General features: G+C 40.0%; 1 protein-coding gene across 5 annotated transcripts in view; it reads right to left on the reverse strand.

The window, feature by feature from the left end:
- Positions 1 to 2,015: 2,015 nt before the first annotated feature.
- The window catches only part of SLC39A9 (solute carrier family 39 member 9), a 54,111-nt gene continuing 29,834 nt past the window's right edge, over positions 2,016 to 26,292 (reverse strand). The window contains exons 3-8 of one of the 5 annotated variants that reach the window (XM_021679742.1): positions 25,430 to 25,477; positions 17,266 to 17,463; positions 9,637 to 9,705; positions 8,541 to 8,626; positions 7,891 to 8,025; positions 2,016 to 6,020 (exon numbers count right to left, since the gene is read on the reverse strand). In XM_021679742.1, coding sequence (XP_021535417.1) covers positions 5,790 to 6,020; positions 7,891 to 8,025; positions 8,541 to 8,626; positions 9,637 to 9,705; positions 17,266 to 17,463; positions 25,430 to 25,477 — 767 coding nt within the window. In that variant the 3' untranslated portion in view covers positions 2,016 to 5,789. Of the gene's footprint in view, positions 6,021 to 7,890; positions 8,026 to 8,540; positions 8,627 to 9,636; positions 9,706 to 17,265; positions 17,464 to 21,891; positions 21,977 to 25,429; positions 25,478 to 26,292 lie in introns of those variants that run through there. The other 4 variants (XM_021679744.1, XM_021679743.1, XM_044918057.1 and 1 more) reach the window with 4 other exon arrangements.

Raw genomic sequence — 26,292 nt, forward strand, 5'->3', positions numbered from 1 at the left:
AAAGTCCCCAAGCTCCACCTTGAGGGGCCATAGGAGCCCCTGAGCACAAGGATCTCTGGACTACCACGTCCCCGAATCATCCGAGTGATGACAGGAAGTCCAGAGGTCAGCCGGGACCGCACCTGGGAAGGCTGCCAGTGAGGCAGGAAGCACGGAGACCCTGGCTAGGCCCATTATCTGTGCCATTTTAAATCTGGAAGCACAGACGTCACCTAGGGAATGGACACATCTCACACACCATCTGTTGGTGCCTCCCCGTCCTTCAGCCAGTCCGTGGCACCTTCTACGCAGAGTCTGCATTCTCTCTCCTGTGCCACCAGGCCTTTGCCGTGGAGGTCCTCCTGCTCAGAGGACCGTTCCCGACTGCTCCACCGTTGATTCACGCAGGCCTCCTCTCCCTCTGGATGTTGTCCCGGATGCCTCGCTCTGGGTTCCTTGCCCCCATGCGTTCCCCGAGCACCCCGTGCCTGCCTCCCAGTGCTACTGGCAACTGTGTCCTTGTTTGAATCCCTCTCGGAACCACAAGCTCTTTACGGCCTGGAAGTGACCCCTACTCCCTTTTGAACACTCAGCACCTACGAGTGTCAGGTCTGTAGGAAGGGCTCAGTGCTGAGTTAACGCTGCTGAATGAAGAGGTAAGTGGAGAAGAAGTAGGGCTCAGCTTACCTCCCATTCCACCTTCTGGATAAAATAAGTTCTGTGCTCTCATACATTTGACAGCCCTTGAAGTATCTGATGGTGGTCATCAAGTTCTGCCCCCCAAGAACATTCCAGATGAAGGCAAACATTCAGTTCCTTTCACACCTCCTCAAACGCTCTGGCTTCTCATCCTGTCTCCACTGGGCTCCCTCCTCTGATGGCTCTCGTATTTGTCAGGGTCCCTCCATAAAGAAGGCAGTCAGAATGGGACAGGTCTCCCCTCACATTCCTACCCAAGTTTAGAAAACTGGGCAATGACTAACATTGCAATAGAAATCAGCAGTGGAGCCAGAAAAGGGATCCAGATGTTCAGGTCCCTCAATCAGTCACACAGTCCCTTACTAAAGTTAGCTGGTCGTGGATTAGGAACCCAAACCCAGTTAATTGCCCACCTGTACCCTCAGCCCCGTGTGCAGACTCCTCACCTCAGTTAGGCACGGGCAGAGCTAGACGCACGGCCAGCAGCTGGTCCTGCCGCTGCTTAGGGCAGGGCTAGATTAGTGCCGCGGATCAGGAAGTGCCCCCTCAGGCCACAGCAATTCACTTAGCCACACATAGGATATTGAGAACCTAGCTTCCTGGAGCTTATGTTTTAGTAGGGAAGGACAAAGTAAGGATATATATATATTATAAAGCAGATTAAAAGGTGACCAGTGCTACAGAAAAAGAAGAGAACAAGGTAAGGAGCACTGGGGCAAGGTGGGGCAGATTAGTTTTAAATAGGGTGGTCACAGGAGGCCTAACTGAAGGAGACTTTAGATTAAGGCTGGAAGGAGGCAAGGGGGCTGCGGAAGGGCGTTTTAGACACAGTGATGGGACACAAGGTCGCTTATTTCTGACATTATAAAACTACACTGTAGGATGCTGCCCTAACTTACAGGAGTTAGAAACAAATTTACAAACTGCACTTCTATTAAAATCTCTATTTCTAGGGTCAGGTGTTCACAGCCTCTATATACTCCTAGAGCAACTCTGCCCTTTGACTGAACCACTGTGATTGGGGTCTATTGCTTGCTTCTCTTTTCTGGAGTACACTACCTTCATAAATATTTCTTAACACCGATGGCAAAGCAAAATAAAAGTCAATGAATTAGTATTTTTTGGGACACGTGGTGTATTGTGTCCTTCAACTCCCTTCCTCCTTTGCTTCCCTCCTTCCCTAAAAGATTTGCATATAGTGAGCACATCTTTCCCCTGCCCTTGAAAGCTTTTCATTACCTTTGCTGATGTTCAAATGTGGGTCAAGTCTAGTCATCAAACAGAAAAGCAAACTGCCAAGAGATTAAGTAATGAGCCATTCACATAAGGTATCTGCTAATAAAAATTTAATGTCATAAAACAAATCAGAAAACAGCAAAAAAAACTGTTTAACCATTCACAATTAACGTGGAAAGAGACAAAATTATAAGGCAGCCATCCATGGAATGATTTCATGTTTACAAAGGATCCAGAAAAGGGGACATTTAAAATCACTGTTTGGACTACTGAACCAGGGGAACTGCAGTTTTATCCCATGAGACTTCCAACTTGCTAGAAGATGCTATCAGAAAAAAGATCAAAGCCAATTTCCTTGCGTTCGGATGAGCATATCTATAGAGAATTCCCAATGGTTGTCTAGTCTTTTCCTACAAGTCACAAATTCCCCTCAAATCTCCTGGGGTTAATCTAGATGTCTCAAGTACAAAGCAGGGGGGGTGGGGCTCCACCATTGGTTTTATTTTCATAGCATCCCCAACAGTGCTCTTGGGATCATTTTGTTTTGAGTAGAAATTTTCTAATGGAAGGATGGTTCTCTTGTAGATCACCTTCCACTGCAGCAGTTTGGGAAGAATCTGGTCAATATTCTCAGTCTCTCAAGGGGCCCAGAGGCCCTGTAGGCAAGAAATTTTCTGGAGGTCTGGGCTGTTGGTAGACAGCTCCCCTGTTTAGTATCTAGTTACCATGGGTCTGAGGGGCATAATACTCCAATGCTGGTGTGTCCTTCTAGTTCTAATCCTTGAAAAAGAGAAAAACCAGGCAGCGACACTTAGAAGTAGGCTGGTAAAAAACACAATTTCATCGTCTCCTCTGTGCAAAGAACTGACCCCGCAAAACGACCACCTCTGTCCTTTCTCTAATGATTCAAAATACAAGAACAGGGCTGACTCAACTGTTTTGAATAGGTGATAGAAAGGTGACAGGGGGAAGAGAGAACACGTAGCCTCTGTTGATGGAACTGTTTCCAACTCTCTACACTCCAGTGCAGAGCCTCTGCCTAAAAAAATCTGGCAACAGCATGCACAGGAAAGCAGCCAGCCCTAGAACAGCGCTGCTTCGGGGAAATGGGGACTGATACGCAACTCGCTGGAAAACAAGGGAGGGGAATGGACCAGTAGCGTTTTCCACCTTCATTTGCCATTTAAGAGTGCATTCGGAATCTGAAGAAATCTGTCCCTACCAAGGAAATGGAGTCAAATTGCAATGAAGACTAACTTTGGTTATGAGGAAGGAAGGGCTGTACTCTTCATCATCAGGTGCATCTCTTTGGTAGCCAATAATTCCATCTGTGATCACGGCAGCAACTTAAGTATTGCCAATGTTTCCAAATGCATGAGAGCATTAAGGCATCTACATCTAAGGAGGCAGTGAACACAAGAGGAAAACAGAACTGAAATGTGCCAGTAAGTGACCACCGCTGTGGCCCCTTCTGGGACACTGCCCAGCACGAGCAAGTTCCTCCCCCAGTGAAGAAGGCCTCTGCCATGCTGCTCGGTCCCCTGCTGCCTAGAGGTGCGTTTGAGCCCTCTAAGGTTAGTATGGCTATTTCTGCCTGCTGACCAGGAGAGAAATGAGTAGCTCCTGAGGCAGCAGCTTTAAAATCTGGGAAAGCCCGCAGCTCCCAAAAGCTGGTAGGCCTTGCAAGGTCTGCTTGTTAATGCGAGGTCCAGAGGGGAACGCAAATTTGGAAGTTTGATGGTTCAGTCCTTGCCAGAGTTCAAGGCCCCCCCCACCAAGCAAGATACTCTAGCCAAACTTTTAATGATGGCAAAGCACTGCTGAAAGAGGCTTCGGCCTGCAGAACGAATTTCTCATCATTGCACGCAACAGTATGATAGAAAGTGCTGCTACCCAAACCAAACCAGACACTAAGATGTACTATTTATTAACAAAGTAAATTTCCAGGGAGAATCAAGGCAACCATGACATCTCGAAGGGCCAGACGAAGCCCCATGACTCCCATAAGTCAGAGTTGTTATCAGGAAAGTCACTCAGACTTTCCAGACTGTGCCTTCTGTTGGTTTTAACATCGTATGCAATGGTTGCCAGCCACTATACAAAACCCTATCCTATTTATGCTACTTTGGTCTACGGCCGGCAGAGGGCTCGCAAGTTCTGTTTCCATAGCTGCTGACCCAGTGACAAATCCAGGAAGGAAATAAAGAAATTACAGGCATGCTGGCATATACGTCATCTAAGACATTTTACGAACTCCTAAACCCCACTGCCCTGAAGAACATAATCTTGGTTCCCTCTTTATATAATGTGTTTTGAAATGGTACAGAAGATCAAAATAAATTAATAACATACTATTATACACTTAGTTGATAACACAAAGTTTACAGGGATTTGGCAAATATGGAAAAATCATCCCAGTTTGTTAAACACTTTTACTATCTCAACTGTTTAAATGACCAGAACATTAGTGATTGTGTCATCTCACATATGAGGAAGTGATATTTTAAGGGGTTAACAAAGTTGCATTTGACACAAAGGTAACTTCACTGAAGGGAATAAAGAACAGAGACAATGTTATCTTCATCATCACAGTTCAAGAAGTGGTTGTCCTGATGAGAATTCAATTCACACAGATACCAACATCGCCACCCGCCACCCGCCACCCGCAGTAAGCAGCAAATTATAGATAGGGAGGAGGGGCTGGGGGGGGAGGTCAGGAGGAAAGCACGGAAAAGATGAAGAGACAAGAGACATGATTTCAATAAGCTTTAAATCAAGAGGCAAACACTTCTCACTTGTCCTACATCTTGACTCTCTTCACTGCTACAGGTGCTTATGTGACGCTGACCTAGCACTCTCCAAAGGACACCAAGTATTTTGCCAGAGGGACTGCTAGTCTGCTAAGATAAATACGTAAAAAGAAAAAAAGGGACAACACAGGGTTTTGGTTATCTTACTTTTAAAAAGATTATGACAAAAACGTCAGTTACTATCCAAATTTACTTGAAATTAACATCCCTTCATTTCAAAAGACACTTTGGGATCTGACTGTTTTTGAAGGAAAGCCTGAGTGGGCCTGAACCTACCAGAACTTGGCTCCTTTGCACTGGAGGCAGGTATTCTGCAAAGGAGAACTTGAGAAGAAATACTAGTGGCCTCCTCCTTCGATGCTAGTCCATCTCTGTTGCTCCACTGATGGAACAGCGGGCTCTCTTTAAAGAGGAAGAGGCGGATGCGAAAGGAGGTGTTAAGTCTCTCCAAGACATCCTCTTTTCAACAGACAGCTCTCGAGTAAAAAGTCAGCTTTTCATGTGCCTTGCTGTCATTTTCCTGACTCTTGCCCCAAATAAACTACAATTGTCTTTAGCATCTAAGACAGTGGGCATTATGACCTTTATCAAGGCGTGTGGCACAGATGCTAAAGCACCAGTCTTACACGGTGAGAACCATGTTAAAAATCAATGGATAAAGTAAGTGGCAGAGCCTCTAAACTAAGACAGAGATCCAGCTTAATTACAGAACACTATACTTTCATAATTACTTTTTCATTGTGAGTATGAAGTTCTCCACTTTTCCTTAAAATGAAATTCCATCTTCCCTGAGCATAGGGTTAAGAGAAACATCAAAACTCAAAATGCCAAGGGCCCTTTAAAAAAACAACACAACGGAATGTCTCTATCCAGTCGCAGTGTGTTGTTTCTACTCTAAAAGCTTTCCATTACTCCAGGTTTTAATCTCACCTCCCTCCGGACTCTAGGAACACAGGTGGAGATGGGGCAAGGTGAGACAAGAGACTGAGGAAGTGAGCAGCTGTCACGTGCTGGCTGTTCTCACGGGATGGCGAACAGCTGTGGCCTGAGGCCCGAATCCGACCTTTAATGCTGGTGTCCTACTGACAGGATGAGCGGGATGAGGCAACCCAGAACCAGGGCGGCCACCTCCAGGCGGCTGAGGCCCCTCCCGCCAGTGGGGTCGGGTCTGTGGCTGTGCCCCATTCCGCCCACCTCAGGGAGGACATGTACTGTGGCAACATAAAGAAATGTCCCGGCGGAGAAAAGCATGGCCACTCCAGTGGCATTGACCTCTGAAAGGGCTTCTTTACTGCTCTGTGAATGAAGAGAGAGAGAGAGAGAGGGAGAGAGAGAGAGAAAGAAGAAAAATTAAGACAAGTAAAATTCAGGGTCAGGAAGAAGTCCTGATTAAAAAAAAAACAACAATGTTCACAACTGGTCCGATATGGGACACTGGGGACATCTTGAGATCAGAGCAATTTTGTTATTGATGAGAAGCTTCCAAATTTAAGACTATTGATGACGTACACAATTGCTTTTTCAAACAAACTTCAAGTCTGGTTGAACAGGTCTGGCATGTATTATTCTTACAATGGAATCAATGGCATTATTAATGCAAGTATTAAATTTCATACATTCATTTATTCTACTAACATTTAACAAACATCCCCATACACCAGGCTCTAGGCTGGTGCTTGAGATACAGTGGGAATCGAGATGCAGTACCTGCCCTCACAGAGGCAGAAACATCTTATAAGCTAATCTTGACACAATTAATTTCAACTTTTTCTATTAAAAAAGTGGACCTATTGGGGCACCTGGGTGGCTCAGTCGGTTAAGCGGCTGCCTTCAGCTCAGGTCATGATCACCGCATTGGGCTCCATGCTCAGCGGGAAGTGGCAGAGCCTCTAAACTATGGGATTCCAAGGCATTCGAGCCCCGCATTGGGCTCCATGCTCAGCGGGATTGAGCCCCGCATTGGGGGATCGAGCCCCGCATTGGGCTCCATGCTCAGCGGGAAGCCTGCTTCTCCCTCTCCCACTCCCCCTGCTGTATTCCCTCTCTCCTGTCTCTCTCTCTGTCAAATAAATAAATAAAATCTTTAAATTAAAAAAAAAAGTGGACCTATGGACTGTGACAATTAATTAAATTTTTAAGAAGAGAACACACCATAATGCAACATGTAACTCCATGCCTCCAGAATTATACCTTCCTGTCAGAAGTTCTAAAGACTTGCACTGATCAATGAAGTGATAAATAGGGTTAATACTTAAAAAGGAACTATATATTGCTTGTTGACTGGAAGAAGAAAAGAGTCTTCGAATGATCAAAGAGGGTTTTTATAATACCTCATTTGTTAGCAATCCAGATCAACAAACCTGATTAACAGGAACTTAATCGTGTTTTAACCACCTCATTTCTCATATGTTCCTTTTAATACAAGTTTTACTGTATCAACTATGAATGGAATGACACTCAGAAGAATCAATGACCCTCAGGGAGAGTATGGGGGAAAGCAGTTCCCATGAACTAGCCCTGAGTCAGTTTGGTTCTAAGATTTTTCTCCGGTGGCCAGTCAGTTGACACTGAAGTACCACCGGGAGGGTTGTTAAGACCTACAGCCCCAGGGGACAGAACTAGAAGGCAGGGAAAGGTCCACCTGGAACAACAGGGAAGAATGCCCAGGCTCGGAACTGACAAGGGACACATGTTACTTCAGGTCTGACATTATGTTCAGTGCAATGATAAAGAACTGGATATTTAGTATTTGGTGATATGAGAATACAGACATCTCTGCTCATCCCCTATTCTCCTCAAAACTGCTGTTTGCTTGTCCCTCACTCTTCATGCGTACTGTTGTGACTTATTATATATCTGTCAAACAAAATTAGTGTGTTTGGTTAGGCTTGAGTTATGCTATTTTAAAGATCATATATCTGTGCAAATGTTTTCAGAACTGATGGGGAAGAAATTTTGAAATTGAATGAATAGGAAAATGCTCTAAATTTATGAAGAGAATGCCTTGGAATTAAGATGTTTACACTGTACTGGCTTTTACTTGTAATTTCATCTTTGTTTGAGGGAGTAACTTAATTGCAAAAATCAACATAAAAGACCACAGGTTCTGGTAAATCACAAAAGAATTAGATACTTGTCTAGATAAGCTAGGAATGATCAGACTTACCTTACTTAGTCCTAAGTACGTCACCATGGACATAACTGGGGCTGCCAGTGCAAAGACCAGTAAGTGTTTTCTGATTCGATTCCGTTCTAGGCCAGCATGCATTAGGAAGGAAACCAGCCCAAAAGCAGCTGGTGCCTGGAAAAGAAAAAGTATTCCTAATTAAAGTATGGATTGCTTCTACATTATGAAGCACATGTCATTTGGCTGAATTCTCACAAAAAAAAACAAAAAAAAAACAGGCATGGTACCAAGACTGAGTTCTGCCTTTTAGGAATTAATGTTCTAAGCTAAGAAAATATCCTACTTGTGTGTGTGTGTGTGTGTTTCTTAGATAGTAGGAAAAGACAATCAAGAAAAGAGTATAAGAAAAACAAAAACATTTATGAACAAATATTACTTTAAAATATAGAAATCTGTAGAGAATTTAAGAGTTTGTGTGTATGACCATTAAAAAAGTTCCTTCAAGTGAAAGTTTAAAAAAATAGTAGCAAAAAATCCTAGCTATGAACAGAGCTGGTCAACTATCTCAAATGAATGTCAATTATAAAAACTAAAAAAATCTTCCCATTCCAAAAAAATACCGATGACCAAAGAGAAATTTTAATTATGAACATATTCAATATCAAATCTTCCACTAAAATTCTGCTTACCTTATGTAGCATTATTGCCACAAACACAATTAACTGGACGCTAGTCTGTGAAGTAGAGGCTGCTGCTCCTAAGGCCACACCATCCGCTAAATTTGGAAAAAATAAAATATAAAATACTATAACAACAACAACAATAGTGTAGTAGTTTCGTGTGTGGGCTTTAGAGGCAGGGAGAGCTGCATCTGACTCTGGGAAGGTTCCTTAACTTTTCTGAACCTTAGCCTTCTCATCTCTAAAATGGGGTCAAGGAAATATGTATTCTTAGGATTTTCATGAGGGTTAAATGAGATAACATACGTAAACAGCTTAGCACCTGGCCCCAAATATTCAATATGTCAGCTGTTATAACAGAAATTGCAAAGATTGCAAAGTAAGCATCTCTGTGTCTTGTAGATGATAAAACACAAAATAAAGACACTCCAACTTTACATAGATGACTTATACACAAGAAGTAAATATTGGCTGAATGGATGAACTTTTGTCAGATAAGCATGTTCTACCGAAAGGTCCAGGTGACAGTGTGCCATCTCCCACATGCCTCTGTCAGTCACAGACTCGTACTGCTGGGACTGGTCTTTGGTTAGGACTCTAAGGCATGCCCAGTCAGCAATGCTGCGCCTTCGGCATTCTACAGCCCGCCTCTGCCTCAACGGGCACTTTGGGTTTATACTGAGCAACAGGGCTCTTCAGGACAATATCAAGGCTCTTTTCCAGATGAGGCTTTAGGGCAGAGGTCAGCACATTTTTTCTTAAAGGGCCAGACACGAAATATTTCAGGCTTTGCAAAGGCAGCCACAGATGATATGTAAACAAGTGGGCATGGCTGTGTTCCAAAAAACTTTATTTACAGGCGCTGGAATTTGAATTGCATGTAACTTTCATGTGCCACAAAATATTTTCCTCCACTAAAAAAATAAAAAATTGTTCTTAGCTTGCAAATCCCTGACACTTGACTACGCCCGGGCTTGTGCTTGTGTTGGAGGACTTCATGAAGCAACCCTCTCCGCAGTTCATGGGGATGGTCCCTGGGATGTACACACTAAGCCTCCCACGCTGGGACAGAAGACAAAGGGGTCTCACTGCCATCCAAACCTACCTGCAGCATGGACGACCAGACCCAGTGTGGTGGTGATTTTGGAATTGCTGGGCCTTGCTGTTTCTGGATCTGAAGTAAAAATAAGCAAGTCAGCCACGAAGCAATGTGAAACAGAAACTGCTAGAACACTGACCTGGAGGTGGAAGAATTCCTTGAAAGCTCTTAAAGTAGATTATATTTTCCCCATGACTGTCTTTTCTCTTTGGCTTTAAACACTTAGAAGTTTCCCCTGTCCTGAAAGAGGGGGCAGGAAGGAACTCTTCATTTGCTCCAGACTTCCCTAAACAGACAATATGTAACCCCCCACTGCTTCAATTGCCTCACACCTCTTAACCCTGGAGCTCTCACTGGAAAGTGCTCTGTGGCCTCTCAGCACTTCTCTGCAGACCAATCTCGTCGTCACTGCCTACCTGCCCCTCTTCCCCAGCCTCCTGCAACTTTATCTTTATTTGAGCACCAAAATGTCTGTCATGTTTGCCCTTCTCTATTTTATTGCCACCATCCTAACCTAAATTTGCATCCACCTGAACCTGAATGAACAATAGGCTCCCAGCTGGTTTCCCCCTGCTCTTACTTCTCCCTAATCTAACTCATCTTACACATCCTTCTCGGATTCATCTCTGAATCACCCCACTCTTCCAAAACGCCAGTTATCTGCTGCTCTTCAGATTCAGTCCAAACTGCTCTATTAAGTGGGTTCTTAAGCTCTTTATCAATTTATCAATCTTAAGCTCTTTATCATCTTATTTCTCACTATTCAATCCAGTTAAACCAGTTTCTTTAACATCTTCTAACAAAACCTTCTCATTGTCCTTTCCCCAAATCCCTCAGCCTTAATTCTCGGCATGAACTTTAACTTCTTAGCTCATCAATCTGAAACCTAGCCACTGTTCAAAGTCTAATTCTAGGACCACTTCCCTCAAGAAAGAATCAAAGATTAATTCCAGCTCAAAAGGTTCCCCTTGCCTAGAAACCAAGAGCTCTATGTGCACAGACTCCACATGCTACTTCAAAGCTTGTCCTAGATCACACCTGAGATATATACAACTGTTTTCACTCAAATAGGTCTTATATCCCCAGACTGACTGTAAACTACACAAAAGTGAATTTTCCACTTCTTTCCATTTCTTTTTCATGTCTTACAGAATGTAGCACAGCACTAGAAACCCAATAGCTGTTTAAACAATCCTTATTGGAGAAGGGAAAAAAATACTTCTCTGTATTACATGAATGTTTCTGCTATAATAGAAAATATACAAGCAAGTAAATAATGTCCAAACAACATAAAAATTAAAAGATGGGGACATCAAAATGCCAGATGAAATGACAGATGGACATTAGCCAAATAGATTCCAAGGGATTTAATCTTCTGGGGGAAACCAGTGCACAGAAGGAATGATTTATAGTGGAAAAAACATACAAGTAAAGTAACATGTTATCTTTTTAGTAAAAATAAATAAAATTATCTTCTAATTAAAACACTATAAGGAAGGGAAGCTAAAGTCCCTAACTGGTCAGAGAAAACAAATGTTTCAATGTCGCCCCCAACTGTGAAGAATATCATATTATACTGTGTGACAACCTTGTTTTGACTTTTCTTTATAGAGTCTTGTGGTCTAGTTATAAATAGCATCTTAAATAAAAATTAGAGGCTTTAAAATTAAAACACAGTTTTTATAAATCTATAGGAAAAGACTGTACTTCAGCATAAATTTAATAAATCAATTTTTACTGATACTTAATAATATATAAAACCCTGTAGATAATAGGTAAAGCCAGATTAAAAGTGAGCAAAAACAATGACTTCAGAGATGAAACAGGAGGAAGAATAAAGGAACACATGCTATTTTTAATTCTTTGTATAGGATTATAGGGCACTAATGGGCCTTTAAATGTATTTAAAATTGAAACTGAGAAGAATCACAAAAATGTCATAAAGGCCACTGTGAGCAACTATGTAATGCAGTTGGAATCAGACACCATCCCACCAGAGGGTGCTTCTCATTTGCTATTTGGTAAAAGCACACAAATAAAACTATTTACTCCTAAATCAATTTCCCAATACATGTAAGACCATTAAAAAAGAAAAAGTGTATGGAAAAATACTGAAAAGAAATAGTATATGCAAGGAGATTAACAAAGCAAAAAGTATCTTTGGACTAAAAAGGCTAATTAAGTTCAATGAATTTTGAAAAAAAAAAACCTTTTATTTGGAAATAATTTCAAATCTTTCAAATAATCCTTGAAATAATAATTTGAAATAATCTTTCAAATCTTCAGAAAAGTTTTAAGAATGTTCAAAAAACACTCACTACTCGTTTCTCAGAATGACCTACTGCCTAACATTTTGCCCCATTTGCTTCATTATTTGTGCTCATGTTCTTTCAGTATCCACACCACACACACACACAGACACACACATATTTTTTTTCCTGTACCATTTCAAAGTAAGTTGCATACATCATAACTCTTTTTCCCCAGATATTTCAAAGGGTATTTCCTAAGAGAAAGGATATTTTCTTACACTGATCAACTTCAGTAAATTTAATATTGATACTTTTTTTCTAATTTCTCTTGCATGTTCTAATTTTGTTAACTGCAGGAAAGTCTTTCAGAGCATTTTTCCCTCCCAGGAAGGGTCCAGTCTGGGATCAAATATGCACTTAGTTGTATCTCTTTAGTCCCTTTTAATCTGGAGCATTTTCTCTGCCTTTGACTTTTGCGACACTGATTTGAAGAATACATGCCCCTTCCTGAGCCTTTCTTGTGTTTTAATAGAATGATCCCTTCTGGTGTGCCTGGGTGGCTCAGGTCATGATCCCAGGGTCCTGGGATGGAGCCCCATGTCGGGCTCCCTGCTCAATGAGGAGCCTGCTTCTCCCTCTCCTGCTCCCCCTGCTTGTGCTGTCAAATAAATAAAATCTTAAAAAAAAAAAAAAGATCCCTTCCTTTTTGGTTTGTCTGATGTGGCCTTAGATTATGCATCCTCAAATGGAATACTACACAGGTGCTGCTTCTCAGGATGTCATGTCGAGAGACACAGAATGTACATCTATCTGCTGCTTGCTAGTAGAGTGAATTTTGGATTATATCCTGGACATTGTGAATGTTATCTTGTGGATACTCTGGATTCTATTATATGCCTCCAAAGAGTGTCCATTTCGTGTTTTGCCTGAAGTCACTTGGTTTGGCTTAAACTGCCAAGTCTCTTTTTTGGGCAGCTGCCCAAATCCCAGTTCAGTTCTTTCATCTTTAGCTGAGTCTGCCCACAAAAGAATGGTTCAGGGCTCAGCCAGACTTGGGTCGAGTTTATACATAAAATCTGGGGCTGTGTTTCTCTGTCTTTCTCCTTTCTAAGACTCTCCCCTCACTTTCCAGTGTCTGTAGTTACCGTGAGCTCTAGTTCCTTAGGCCAGACAGACCGTGTTTTCTAACAGTTTTAGCTACCCCAACTGGGCACTGACTGCTTTTTAAAAGCAGTAAACACAGAAACTTACCCTATTCCTCCAGAATTTTCCTGCTTTAGGTCCATCTCTTGTGTCTTTAGGTAGTGGTTTTTAAAAATTTGCCCAGAGTTCATAGTTATCTGTGAGGAGGCTGGTCTGATAGGCACTTATTTGCCCACACTGAAAACAGACGCCGATGACACTAAGCTTGATCATCTGGTCAAAGTACTACGGATTTCTTCATTTCATTACTCTTTCTTCCTTGCAACTAATAAACAAATAAAAATTTACCCCCTAGATTTAACATTCATTGATTCTGACCTGCACCAATTTTTACCATGAAGCTTGCAAAAAGATTTTCTCCTGCCTGCACTCTTTCCACCCTTACAAGTCGACATTTAGCAAACCACCGGAAGCAAGTGTTCTCCCTCCTCTTCCTCTTCCTCCTCTCTCACGTGGATGTGCTCAGCACTTCCCATTTTCTCAATGGTTTTTGCTTCATTACTGTTCATAATTATTTTGGTGCTCAAACTGTCTTAGATCTGGCCAGCGGGAACCCCTTCAAGCTGGTTCTATACTCTGTGACAAGTTTCCATTTTCTTCCTTCCTACCTACTTTTTTTTTTTTTTTTGAGCACTAGATGTTCCAAGCTCATTTTGTACTTACCCTGCCCCTGTCCTGGAATCAGCCATTTCTCTGAAGAGCCCTGGTATGCTCATTGCTAGTGGGTGTCTTTACTTCTAGGCCCTCTCTGCAGACAGAGCTAGGACATACATACATGTATACATAAACACACACGTATATATGTACACATATACACACATATACACATATACATTTTAGAAATCATGAGTCCAATAGCTCCAATTCCAGTCCATCCCTATAGGGGTTCTTTCTTGCCTTCCCCCATTCCATATTTGTACGTCCCCTCTTCCACAGTGAGAACTCTGCTTCCACCAACAGCAACACACTTACTCAAATGTCAGTAACACTTGCACAATACACCTAAAACAGTTTCAGAATTGTTTTCATCTGTGCCATCACAAAAAGCAAAGCCTACTAAAAAGAGTTTGGTAATTGTTTATGCTTCTCCCCCAGCTCCATCCAAAACTAAAAATATATAGTCAAATACTACATTCATATGTCACTTGAGTTTTTAAATCCCCTTCAGTGTGATTGTGTTATTCATTTGAATTACAGTTCACCTGCTGCAATTAACTTCCCCTATCCTTGCTGATTTCATTTTTTGAATATGGGAAATAGCAGCATGCTTCCAAAAGTCAAAACTATATCAAAGAGGCATGCCCAGGGAAGTGCCATGCCCTCCTGAAACTCTTCTACCCCATCCTACCCTGCCCCTACCTCTTATGGGTAATTCTGTTGCCTACGTGAGGTTTCATGTTTCCTTTTTGTAAAAATAAGCACACATATGTGTTTTATTCCCCCAGTTCCTTACACAAAATGTAGTCTATGATAGATATTAATTTACATTTCGGCTTTTCTGCCCCCCCCCCCACTTAAAAATAGCTCCTAGAAATCTCTCCCTATCAATTCACAGAGATCTGATTCCTCATTCTTTTTCACAGCTACCTAGAACTCCATTAATATGCACACATCACACTTCATTCAACCAATTTCCATGACTGGACATTTAAAAGTGGTTTTACAATGATAAATAATGCTGCACTGAATAATCTTGTGCATGTGTATTTTCATATTGGAGCTGCATTATCGGAATAAACTCCCAGAAGTGTGACTTTGGGGTTGAAGGATAAATATAAATGTAGTCTTGTTTGATATGGCCAAATTCCCCTCTGCAGGGGCCATACAATTTTGTATTCCCACAGCAATAGATGAAGGTGTGTTTCACTGTAGCTTCGATAACAAAGTATATTGTCAAGCTTTTGAATTTTTGCCTGACGGGTGAGAAATGGCATCTCGGCAGACTTTTGATTTGCATTCCTAAGTGAAACTGAACATCTTTTCATATGTTTAAGGACCACTTTAATTATCTTTTTATGAACTATCTGTTCATGTCTTTTGCCTGCTTTTCCACAGATTTTTTTTTGTAGGCCAGGCATTCTTAACCTGGGATCCATGTAGAAGAACACAGGTGGAATGCAGGGGGCGCCTGTGACCCTAACTTGGAAAAAAGCACATTTTAATTTTTACTAACCTCTAAATGAAATCCATCATTTCCTTTGATTATAAATACAGACCATAAACTACAAATATTGGCACTACCTATACTTTATTGCCAGGAATAATCAGATAATTTCAGGTTATTTTACAGTTGTAGACATCTTCATATCACTGCTTTCACTCATCACTACTTTAAATTAAGGGTGTATAAACTGCCACCACACTGCAGGATTATAGTCTTCTTGTCTGTAGATGCTCATGTGATGAAGTTGGGCAACTACCCCGCAACTCTGCACCTACAGTCATTCAGCCACTAACAGCAAAAGTCAGGGGATCTCTCACTGGGGACCAAGACATCTATGCTGCTCTCCAGCAGCTCCTATCTGCAAAGTTCTCTGTCAGTGTACTTGAAAACAGGTATCTATAAACCCCTCTATCACCAAACCCTAGGAGTTTGATGTAACTCTTCCAAATTTATTCTATCATGGTGGCATTAAAGTTGTATCATGGATCAGAATCTTTTTTTATTTAATATAAAACCATATCAAGATGTTGACTCAGCCAAAGATGAATTCATTGATCTTTTTTTAAAAAAAATTTTATTTAAATTCAATTTAGTTAACATATAGTGTATTATTAGTTTCAGGGGTAGAATTTAGTGATTCATCAGTTGTATATAACACCCAGTGCTCATTACATCGCGTGCCTTCCTTAATGCCCATCACCCAGTTACCCCACCCCCCCACCACCTTCCCTCCAGCAAACCTCAGTTTGTTTCGTATAGTTACAGAGTTTCTTATGGTTTGCCTCCCTCTCTGTTTTTATCTTATTTTTTTCTTCCCATCCCCTATGTTCACCTGTCCTGTTTCCTAATGAATTCGTTGATCTTAAGACAAAAAAGTTACTATATCTACTATGGACTCTGAAAAACAAACTGAGAGTTCTAGAGGGGAGGCGGGTGGGAGGATGGGTTAGCCTGGTGATGGGTATTAAAGAGGGCACGTTCTGCATGGAGCACTGGGTGTTACACGCAAACAATGAATCATGGAACACTACATCAAAAACTAATGATGTAATGTATGGTGATTAACGTAACATAAAAAAAAAAAGTTACTATATCTGGGGGTGCCTGGCTTGGCTTAGTAGACATCACAGATGTCTGTGATTCTTGATCTTGGGGTCATGGGTTCGAGCCCCATGTTGGGGGTAGAGTTTACTTTAAAAAAATAAATAACCAATTTTTAAAAAATTTTTTAAAAAGTTACTATGCCTAGAGTTAAATTTTAAGTCTTGGAGAACTGTAGTTGTAGTTGAAGAAGTGTATTTTTCCTTGGAAAGCAAGCTATGAATGTGTTTAAGTGTATCTGTAAGAAAATATCTTTGTGAAGCAGGAATTTCTATACTAGTAACCATCAAAACAAATAACCAAATCAACTGGATGTTCAACTTGACACTCTGCTGCCTTGTTGAAGCTTGTCTCACAATTTAATGTTTTTAGCCAAGCTAAGCAACAAAAGCTGTCATGCTGCTGTCCTAAAAAATAAAATTTAACTCCACCTTGCATATTATTTAAATATATTATCTGGTTAATTAATGCATCAATAAAGAAGACATATATTACTATATGATAAATTTGTTTTTAATGTTTTGGAACTATATTTCAATATAATTGGGTATTCGCTGTAATCCTATGCGTTACGGTTTACATATTTAAAAACATGATTCCAATAAAAGGTCCACAGGCTTCAGAATGCCTAAGGGCTCCACGGCACAAAAAAGGTTAAGAATTTCTGCCCCAGACTCTCAACCAAATGAGACAGCTTTAAGGTAAGCATGGTAATAACCCAATAAGCACTCTCTTGTGCCACATGTCACAACTCACCAGCTCCCCCAACTGAATAAAATGTTCACTAGAACCCAAGAAAGACAAGAGTTTTTGGCACTAAAGAAGGCTATTGATATATGCTGAATTATTCAATCATCTGTGACTTTCTAAACTGTAAATTTATTGCACTGCCCAGAAAGCCTTGGAGCCACTTACCATCAGTAGAATGCACATGGGAGCTGCCAATCTGGTCTACCAGCAACATGAAAACGAAGCCCAGCACGAGGGAAACACCAATATAGGCATGCAGCTGTGTGTGGTCATGGTTGTGCTCATGTTCATGGGCAACTGGTATTTCTGCTGCTTTGTCTGATGCAATCACATTCTGTGTTTCACTCACTTGGTGGTGTTTACCTAGAGCAGAATGAACCGTAAAGAGAAAATGTTTTCCTCCTTGAAACATTTTCACATAGATGCTCCCATTCTTCTGTATTTCAAGCTCTGCAAAGACATCTACTTCCTATATTACAATCCAGCCAATCACAAACTCCTTTTGGCATGCAGATTTTTTTTTTTTTTTAAGATTTTACTTATTTGACACAGAGAGAGAGAGCACAAGCAGGGGGAGCCTCAGGCAGAGGGAGGAGAGGAGGGGGAAGCAGTCTCCCCGCTGGGCAGGGAGCCTGATGTGGGGCTCCATTCCAGGACCCTGGGATCATGACCTGAGCTGAAGGCAGACTCTTTTTTTTTTTTTTTTAAAGATTTTATTTATTTACTTGAGAGAGAGAGAATGAGAGACAGAGAGCATGAGAGGGAGGAGGGCCAGAGGGAGAAGCAGACTCCCCGCCGAGCAGGGAGTCCGATGCGGGACTCGATCCCGGGACTCCAGGACCATGACCTGAGCCGAAGGCAGTCGCTCAACCAACTGAGCCACCCAGGCGCCCTGAAGGCAGACTCTTAATTGACAGTGCCACCCAGGCACCTGGCATGCAGATCTTTTAACTGCCTATTATTCTCAAAACCTGGAAGTGGAAGCAAATCACCAAGCAAGAAAGCGGTCATATTCCCAAGCAGTATCATCCTCAGATCCTCCTTTCTGGCTGAGAAATTCGTGCCAATATCATCAAGAAACTACAGTAAGTTTTACTCTGATGAAGATAGGCAAATGAAGAACAGTAAGTAATGAAAATAATTTTAACCAAATTCATCTAGTTTTAGACCTAGGTTGATTTAGAAATTGCAAATAAAGAGCAAACTGAGTACAAACCTTTTAGCTTAAAAAATATCAGGAGGGGGGCACCTGGGTGGCTCAGATAGTTAAGCATCTGCCTTCAGCTTAGGTCATGATCTCAGGGTCCTGGGATGGATCCTGAGTCCAGCTCCCAGCTCAGTGGGGAATCTAGCTTCTCCCTCTCCCTCTGCCTCTTCCCCCTGCTCGTGCTCTCTCTCTCAAATGAATAAATAAAATCTTAAAAAAATATATCAGGAGGCAATCACTAACTAGAAACTAAAAGGGCAGAGCAGTTTAAGAGAAACAGCTTTCCATCTAAATTCAGTTCTAAAAATACAATTGCTGGGATATTCTGAATTACAGGAAGTAACACTTGGCCAAGTAATACTTCTAGTTTATATGACACTCAAAGCATAAATGCTTCAAGGCCAGAATCCTGATCTTTGCTGTGTTTAATGAAGAGAGGCCAACATATTAGACACTTCTCATTTATAATCAGATTAAGCATTTTTACCTTTGATCAAAGAAATTACACAAGCTTGTAATATTTTAGACCCTGCCTTAATCCTTTAAAAGATATTTTTGAGGGGCACAAATCACATGCCATGTGAAAATTAAAAAAACAAACAAAAAACCCCCTATATATTCTTCTAATTCCTGAAAGATTTTTTTGGTTTGTTTTCATAGCCATTTTCTTTTTCTTAACTTTTTTTTCAAATGTGATAAAATATACATAAAATTTACTTACCATTTTAGCCATTTTTAAGTGTAGAGTTCTATAGCATTAAGTGCATTCACACTGTTCTGCAACCATCACCTTCATCTATCTCCAGAATTTGTTCATCATCCCAAAGGAATTTTTTAATCTGTAGAGTTCTTTTTTTTCTAACAGTGATTTCGTCTACTTGTTTTTAAATTAAATGTCTAAATCTCTTTAAAAAAAACTCTACTTTATTTAGGTATAATTTACATACAATAAGACACAATGAGTTTTCACAGTGCAAAAATTCTAGTAACTACCACCAAGGACAAGATACAGAACATTTTAAAATCCCAGAAAAGTTCTCTTATGTTCCTCTGAAGTCAATACATCACTCCTGGTCCCAAGCAGGGGCTGATGTGCTTCTTGTCCCCGGAAAGATTTTTTTTTTTTTCCTGTTCTAGGATTTTATATAAATGGAATCATATAATACATAACACTTTTGTGTAAGGATTCTTTTGCTTATAGCAATGTTTTGAGATTTATCTATGCTTTGCATTTATCAGTTGTTTGTTCCTCTTTTTTGCTGAATAATGTTCTATTGCATAGACATATCACAATTTGTTTACCCATTCACCCACTGACGGACATTGGGGTTATTTCCAATTTTGGTCTATTATATATAAAGCTGCTACGAGCATTCAGGTACAAATCTTTCTGTGTAAGGTTTAGCTATAAAAAAACCTGTTTTCCACAGTGATTGTACCATCTTACACACCCAACAGCAGTGTATCAGAGTACTAGTTGCTCTATACCATTATCAACATTTGATAATATGAGGCTTTAAAATTTTAGCCATTTGACATACTCGATCACATTATCTGCAAACAGTTTTACTTCTTTCCGATCTTTATGCCTTTTGTTTCTTTTTCTGGCCTTCCTGCAGGCTAGAAGCTGGCTAGGACCCCAAATACAATGTTAAATACCAGTGGTTGAGAGGAGATGGCCTTGCTTTGTTCTGAATGTTATAGGTGTCCTAGCCATAGGGTTTTTGAATATGCCCTTTCTCAGTAAGGAAGTTCTTTCCTAGTTTGCTGTAATTTTTTTTAATGAAGGAGAGTTTAATTTTTCCCAAATGCTTTTCTGTACCTGTTAAGGATGATCAAAGTTTTTCTACTTTATTCGATTAATATAATGAATTAAACTGGTTTTTTAATATTACTCCAACCCCTACTTTGCATTCCTGGCATAACCTTTAATTGGTGAAGACATGTTATCCTTTTTCTATATTGCTGGATTCAGTTTGCTACATTTGGTAAAGGACTGTTGTGTGTACATTCATGAGGGATATCTGCCTGTAACTCTTTTCCTGTAACATCTCTGAGTCACACTGGAATCTTAAAATGAGATGGAGTGTTCCTCTAAGAGATAGAAAAGACTTCCTTCAGCCAATACATTTCCATTTTATTGATTTAAACAAGGTCTATGACTATCACAGTTAGTCTGACGTTAACGTTAAGTAGTATTTTTAAATTACTGAAACGAGATTTATGATGTTTTTTAAACTTTTAAGACCATGACCTATAGTAAAAAATAAATTTTATATAAATGAAAAACTAAATACAACGTTTCACAAAACAGTGAAGGTTATAATGCTTACAACGCACTCTTCCATCTCTTTCTCTTTCCCTCTTTTTTTGTCCCTCCACCAGGCTCTTTTTAAATATTGGTCACAAGTCCAACTCACTAAATTTATTTGAAGACCCACTGAGTTGCTACCTTCAGTTTGAAAGCATTACTGGAGGTGGAGAGACTCAGAGGAGAAATGGATGATTTTGGAATAAGGGGCATTTTCTGGAAATTAGAAGCCTGGGCTGCAGTGGTCAACGAAAGAGAGCTGAACGCTAAACAAGCCTAGGAGAAAAAAGTTCGCAGGTTGTAGGTGCCCACTCGGTTCCTTACACAAAATAAATTGTTAGCAGTAAGGATGTTAAGCCAAAGAACTGACTGAAAGCTCAGAGATGAAAAATAATTAAGTCTGGGGTGCCTGGGTGGCTCAGTCGTTAAGCATCTGCCTTCGGCTCAGGTCATGATCCCAGGGTCCTGGGATTGAGCTCCGCATCGGGCTCCCTGCTCCACGGGAAGCCTGCTTTTCCCTCTCCCACTCCCCCTGCTTGTGTTCCCTCTCTTGCTGTGTCTCTCTGTCAAATGAATAAAATCTTTAAAAAAAAAAAAAGAAAAATAATTAAGTTTGAAAAGCAGTCCAAGAATCTTGAATTAGTAATGTTGGACAATTAAAATGTAGCCTCGTGGTAACATGACTGTATTTAGTTTGTGAAGATCATTGAGCTGTACCCTGCCAATATGTGTATTTTCCTATGTGTATACTATTGTATGCAATATTTTGATAAAAATTAATAAATTCAAAATGTAGTACTCTGGTATCCAATACTGAGATGGTTGCACCCATCATTTTTTCAAGTAGGTCTTCTTTGTGAGCTGGGGGACTAGTTTAGCATGGTCTCAAAAATGTGAAATAAATGAACCAAAACATCTTATTTTCTCTAAAGACAAGGCAATTTTGGGTCTGCTTCCATTTTAATATATATAACCATGATTTAATTCTTCATATTTATAGATGTTAATAAGAAGCTGCCCATGTGGGGCGTTTGGCTGGCTCAGTCAGTGGACTGTGCAACTCTTGATCTCAGGGTTGTAGGTTCAAGCCCCACGTTGGGTGTAGAGGTTACTTAAAAATAAAATCTTAAAAAAAAAAAAAAAGAAAAGAAGCTACCCATGTGAAGTAAATCACAGAATTCTGGTAGCTACAATTTCCAATACTACTTAGAAAGATGCTATTGGCAAGGATCTGAATGATTACATTTTCATAAGGTACCCACTTAACACTTACCTGGGCTCTCATCTCTCCCTCTGCTGATACTTTGCATGAATTAATGAATCCATGGGCCCTCCATGCTGCTTCTCCTGGATAACACCTTGTCTCTCGAGACTCAGCTTGGAAGTCCCCTCTTCCTTGAGATTTCTGTGTCCTCTTCTCCTATCAAACACACCACACTGGGTGTCTTTCTACCATAGGTCTTATACCTCACTATACCATAATTCAGACATCAGCAAATTACAGTACAGGGCTGGTGCCTATTTTTGTAAATAAAAATTGCATTGGAACATAGCCACGCTCATTTGTTCACAGATTATCTATGGCTGCTTTCATGCTATGACACCAGGGTTGAATAATTGCAAAAGAAACCATATGGCCCACAAAGCCTAAAATATTTGCTATCTGGCCCTTTACAGAAAACATAAACCAACCCCTGCCGTCCCTGATTGTTATTCATTTTCCACTGGCTGTGAATTCTTGAAGGCTGGGGCTATATCTTAGATCTCTGAACTGCTAAAAATCAATAGAAGGCCAGAAATCTAGCAAATACTCAACAAATAAATGTTGAAGGCAAAAAATGTCCTTCACTTCTATAATTTTTTAATGCAGCATTTCATTTCAAAAGTTATGGCAATTATTTTCTAGACAAAAAGTGGGTTTTTTTGAGAGAGTGTGTGTGCGCGAGTGGGGGGGGGCGGAGAGAGAGGGAGAGAGACTCTTAAGCAGGCTCCATACCAAGTGCAGAGCGCAACGTGGGGCTCGATCTCAGGACCCTGAGATCACGACCTGAGCCAAAATCAAGAGTCAGACACCTAACCAGCTGAGCCACCCAGGCACCCTAACAAAAAGATTTTTTTTTAACGGGAACAAATTATAATCTTTTAGTCTTCTTTTAAGATAATTATATACATGCTTTTTTATAAATTCAATAGGTAACATATATATACTAAATTAGGTGACAGGTTACGCTAAGACTTTAGGTAAGAGCATGGGTTAACACGTTATTAAAGGGTGTTAGTCATGCTATTATTTATGAACAGTGCCATAATAATTTTTAAAGGCAATTACTTTTGGGATGTCCATAGCACTGAAACTAAACGTTAAGCCTAATTACAACTTTCAAAGGATGGTCAACATCATTTTACTTTATGAGGTATAACTATATCAGAATTTTTTTTTTTTAAAGATTTTATTTATTTGATAGATATATATATAGAGAGAGTGTGCACACAAGCAGAAGGAGCAGCAGAGGGAGTAGGAGAAGCAGGCTCTCTCTCTCTGCTGAGCAGGGAGCCCAATGCAGGGTTTGATCCCAGGACCCTGGGATCATGACCTGAGCTGAAGGCAGACTCTTAATCGATTGAGCCACCCAGGTGGCTCAGATATCAGAATTTTAAAATGTAAATGAGTATAAGATCCTTCCATATCTTATCCCAACAAAGCTTTTTTAAAAAAGACTGAATATAATTAATATACAATGTTATATTAGTTTCAGATGTATAACATATTGATCCAACAATTTTTTATATTACTTAGTGCTGACCGCAGTAAGTACAGTTACCATCTGTCATCATACATTATTAAAATATTATTCACTAAACTCCCTATGCCACACTTTTCATCTCTGTGACTTACTTATTTTATAACTGGAAGCTTGTACCTCTAAACCCCCTTCACCTATTTCACTCATCACCCCAGGCACCTTCCCTCTGGCAACCACCAGTTTGTTCTCTGCATTTAAGAGTCTGGTTTTTTGTTTTGTTTTTTCCCTTAAGATTTATTTCTTTATCTTAGAGAGAGAGAGAGAGCAGGGGAAGGGGCAGAGGGAAGGAGAGAATCTCAAGCAGACTCCACGCTGAGCACGGAGCCGACAAGGGGCTCCATCTCATGACCCTGAGATCACGACCTGAGCCAAAACCAAGAGTCCAACACTTAACTGACTGAGCCACCCAGGCGCCTCAAGAGTCTGGTTTTTTTGTTTGTTTTTAGATTCTACATATAAGTGAAATCACATTGTATTTGTCTTTCTCTGTCTGATGTATTTCACTTAGTATAATACCCTTCAGATCCAGCCATGTTGTTGCAAATGGTAAGATCTCATTCTTTTCTATGGCTGAGCGTATATATATACACACACACGCACACACAACATCTTCTTTATCCATTCATCTTTCGATAGACCCTTGGGTAGCTTCCATATCTTGGCTATTGTAAATAATGCTGCAATAAACATAGGGGTACATATATCTTTCTGAATTAGCCTTTTGTTTTCTTTAGGTCAATACTCAATAATGGAATTACCAGATCATACAGTATTTCTGTTTTTAATTTTTTGAAGAACCTCCATACTGTTTTCCACAGTGGCTGCACCAATTTACATCCCTACCAACAGTGCATGGGGGCTTCCCTTTCTCTGCAACCTTGCCAACACTGTCTTTTGATTGTCTTTTTGATTCTAGCCATTCCGACAGGAGTCAGGTGCCAACAGTGCTTTCTTTAAATAATTTTGGAACTTTTCTTTTGGTACTGCTTAAAAGTCAAGTTTATGAATCATAATAAAATTGTCATTACTTTATAGTATCACCTGCTTTTGATATAAAATAGCATTGAATAAACTGATGAGCTATCTTATTATGCAGACTGGCATCAAACAAATTTTACATTTCCCAAAACCAAATCTACTTTCAAGGAAAATCCTGCTGCTACTGATGATATTCATCTAAATGTGCTGCACACTCTGGAGGTAAATTAAAGAACAATTTCCAACATTTTTCCAGCAATCACTTCTATAAGTACTTAATTTTATGAACTATAATTTTGAAGGGGTTAATACTTATTTTGATGTAAAATTTTGGCAAATAAGTAATATGTCAGCAACATTTAATAAATATTGTTTGAAATAAGTGTGCTGTTGACTAAGGCTTCTCATAAAAGATCTGAATGGTTATCATTAAGTGGAATTTAACTTTATATAAAAACATGAAATACTTACTGGAATATACACAATGGTAAGCTTTGGTTTTATTTGCAATCATTAACCAAAAAAACATAAACCCTTTTTAAAGTGAGCAATCATCACCTTAACAGTACATACACAAATTAGTAATGGAATCCAGATATTGAATATTAATATACACATCTTTCCTTCTACTCTGGACATGAAACTGAAACTAGCAAAAACTGGGATCTCAAAAACCAGCTATAAAATTCAAATATATTAAGCTGTATACATATGTTACTCATTCATGAACAAGCTTTCAGCTTATTATATCTGACTACTCAGGACACTGGTTGGTAATTCATTAGCCAAGACATATTCCACGTCACACTCCCTGCTGCAAAGTACAAAAACCAATGGTGTTATCACTGGATATTGTACACCAGACATATATTTCTCATGCCACTAAGAGAGTGTTCAGCAAATCATATGGGCTTGCTTCTTTGCCTAGATATTTACATAGAAATCTTTCTAGTAAGTTCCATCAGTATGGTAAGTAGCTGTCCTTTGTCACAGACATACATTACATTAAAGGTAAGAGAATCAATTTACCCTTTGAAGACATTTGTTGAAGCTCCTCCTTCAGATTAACATGTGCTTCTATAAAAGAAACAAATTTTCAGGTAATCTGGCTTTTTTTTTTAAGTGATCTCCAGTTTTAATTTTTATATTTTTGGCCTTTGTTGATTGTTTTTAATTTCTTAACTTCTACTCATACCTTACAACTTTTACAGCTCTCTATTAAGTTTTTTTTTTTCTGACAAAGACAAATAGTTCATTACACATAACAGGTACTTTCAGTAAGAAGGGCAGAATAGCTTCTACTTAATGATGATGTATTCTGTTTCTCATGTAAAAGAGAAAAACCTGATCACAGTCAAATGTATAAAGCTGGCATTTTATTTAAGATTTTATTTATTTATTTGAGAGAGAGAGGGAGAGAGCACGAGCAGGGGGAGGGGCAGAGGGCCAAGTGGACTTCCCGCTGAGCAGGGAGCCTGACATGGAGCTCCATCCCAGGACCCTGTGATCATGACCTGGGCTGAAGGCAGATGCTTAACTGACTGGGCCATCCAGGCACCCCTAAAGCTGACATTTTAAAGGGATGTTAATTAATGAATCTTTGATCAAAGTATACTTTTTAAAATTTTTTTAAAAATTTATTTTTTAAAGATTCATTTATTTATTTGAGAAAGAGAGAGAGAGAATGTGCATAGGCATGTGAGCAGGGGTAGGGGCAAAAGAAGAGAATCTTTAAGCAGACTCCCTACTGAGCCCAGTGGAGGCAGACTCCAGCTCAACTCTGGGCTTGATGCCTCAACCCATGAGATCATGACCTGAGCCGATACCAAGAGTCGGACACTTAATGGACGGTGCCATGTTTTTCTTTTTTTCAAAGATATATTTATTTATTT

The sequence above is a fragment of the Neomonachus schauinslandi genome, chromosome 9 (genome assembly GCF_002201575.2).
Source record: "Neomonachus schauinslandi chromosome 9, ASM220157v2, whole genome shotgun sequence".
In the NCBI taxonomy this organism is placed as follows: Eukaryota; Metazoa; Chordata; class Mammalia; order Carnivora; family Phocidae; genus Neomonachus; species Neomonachus schauinslandi.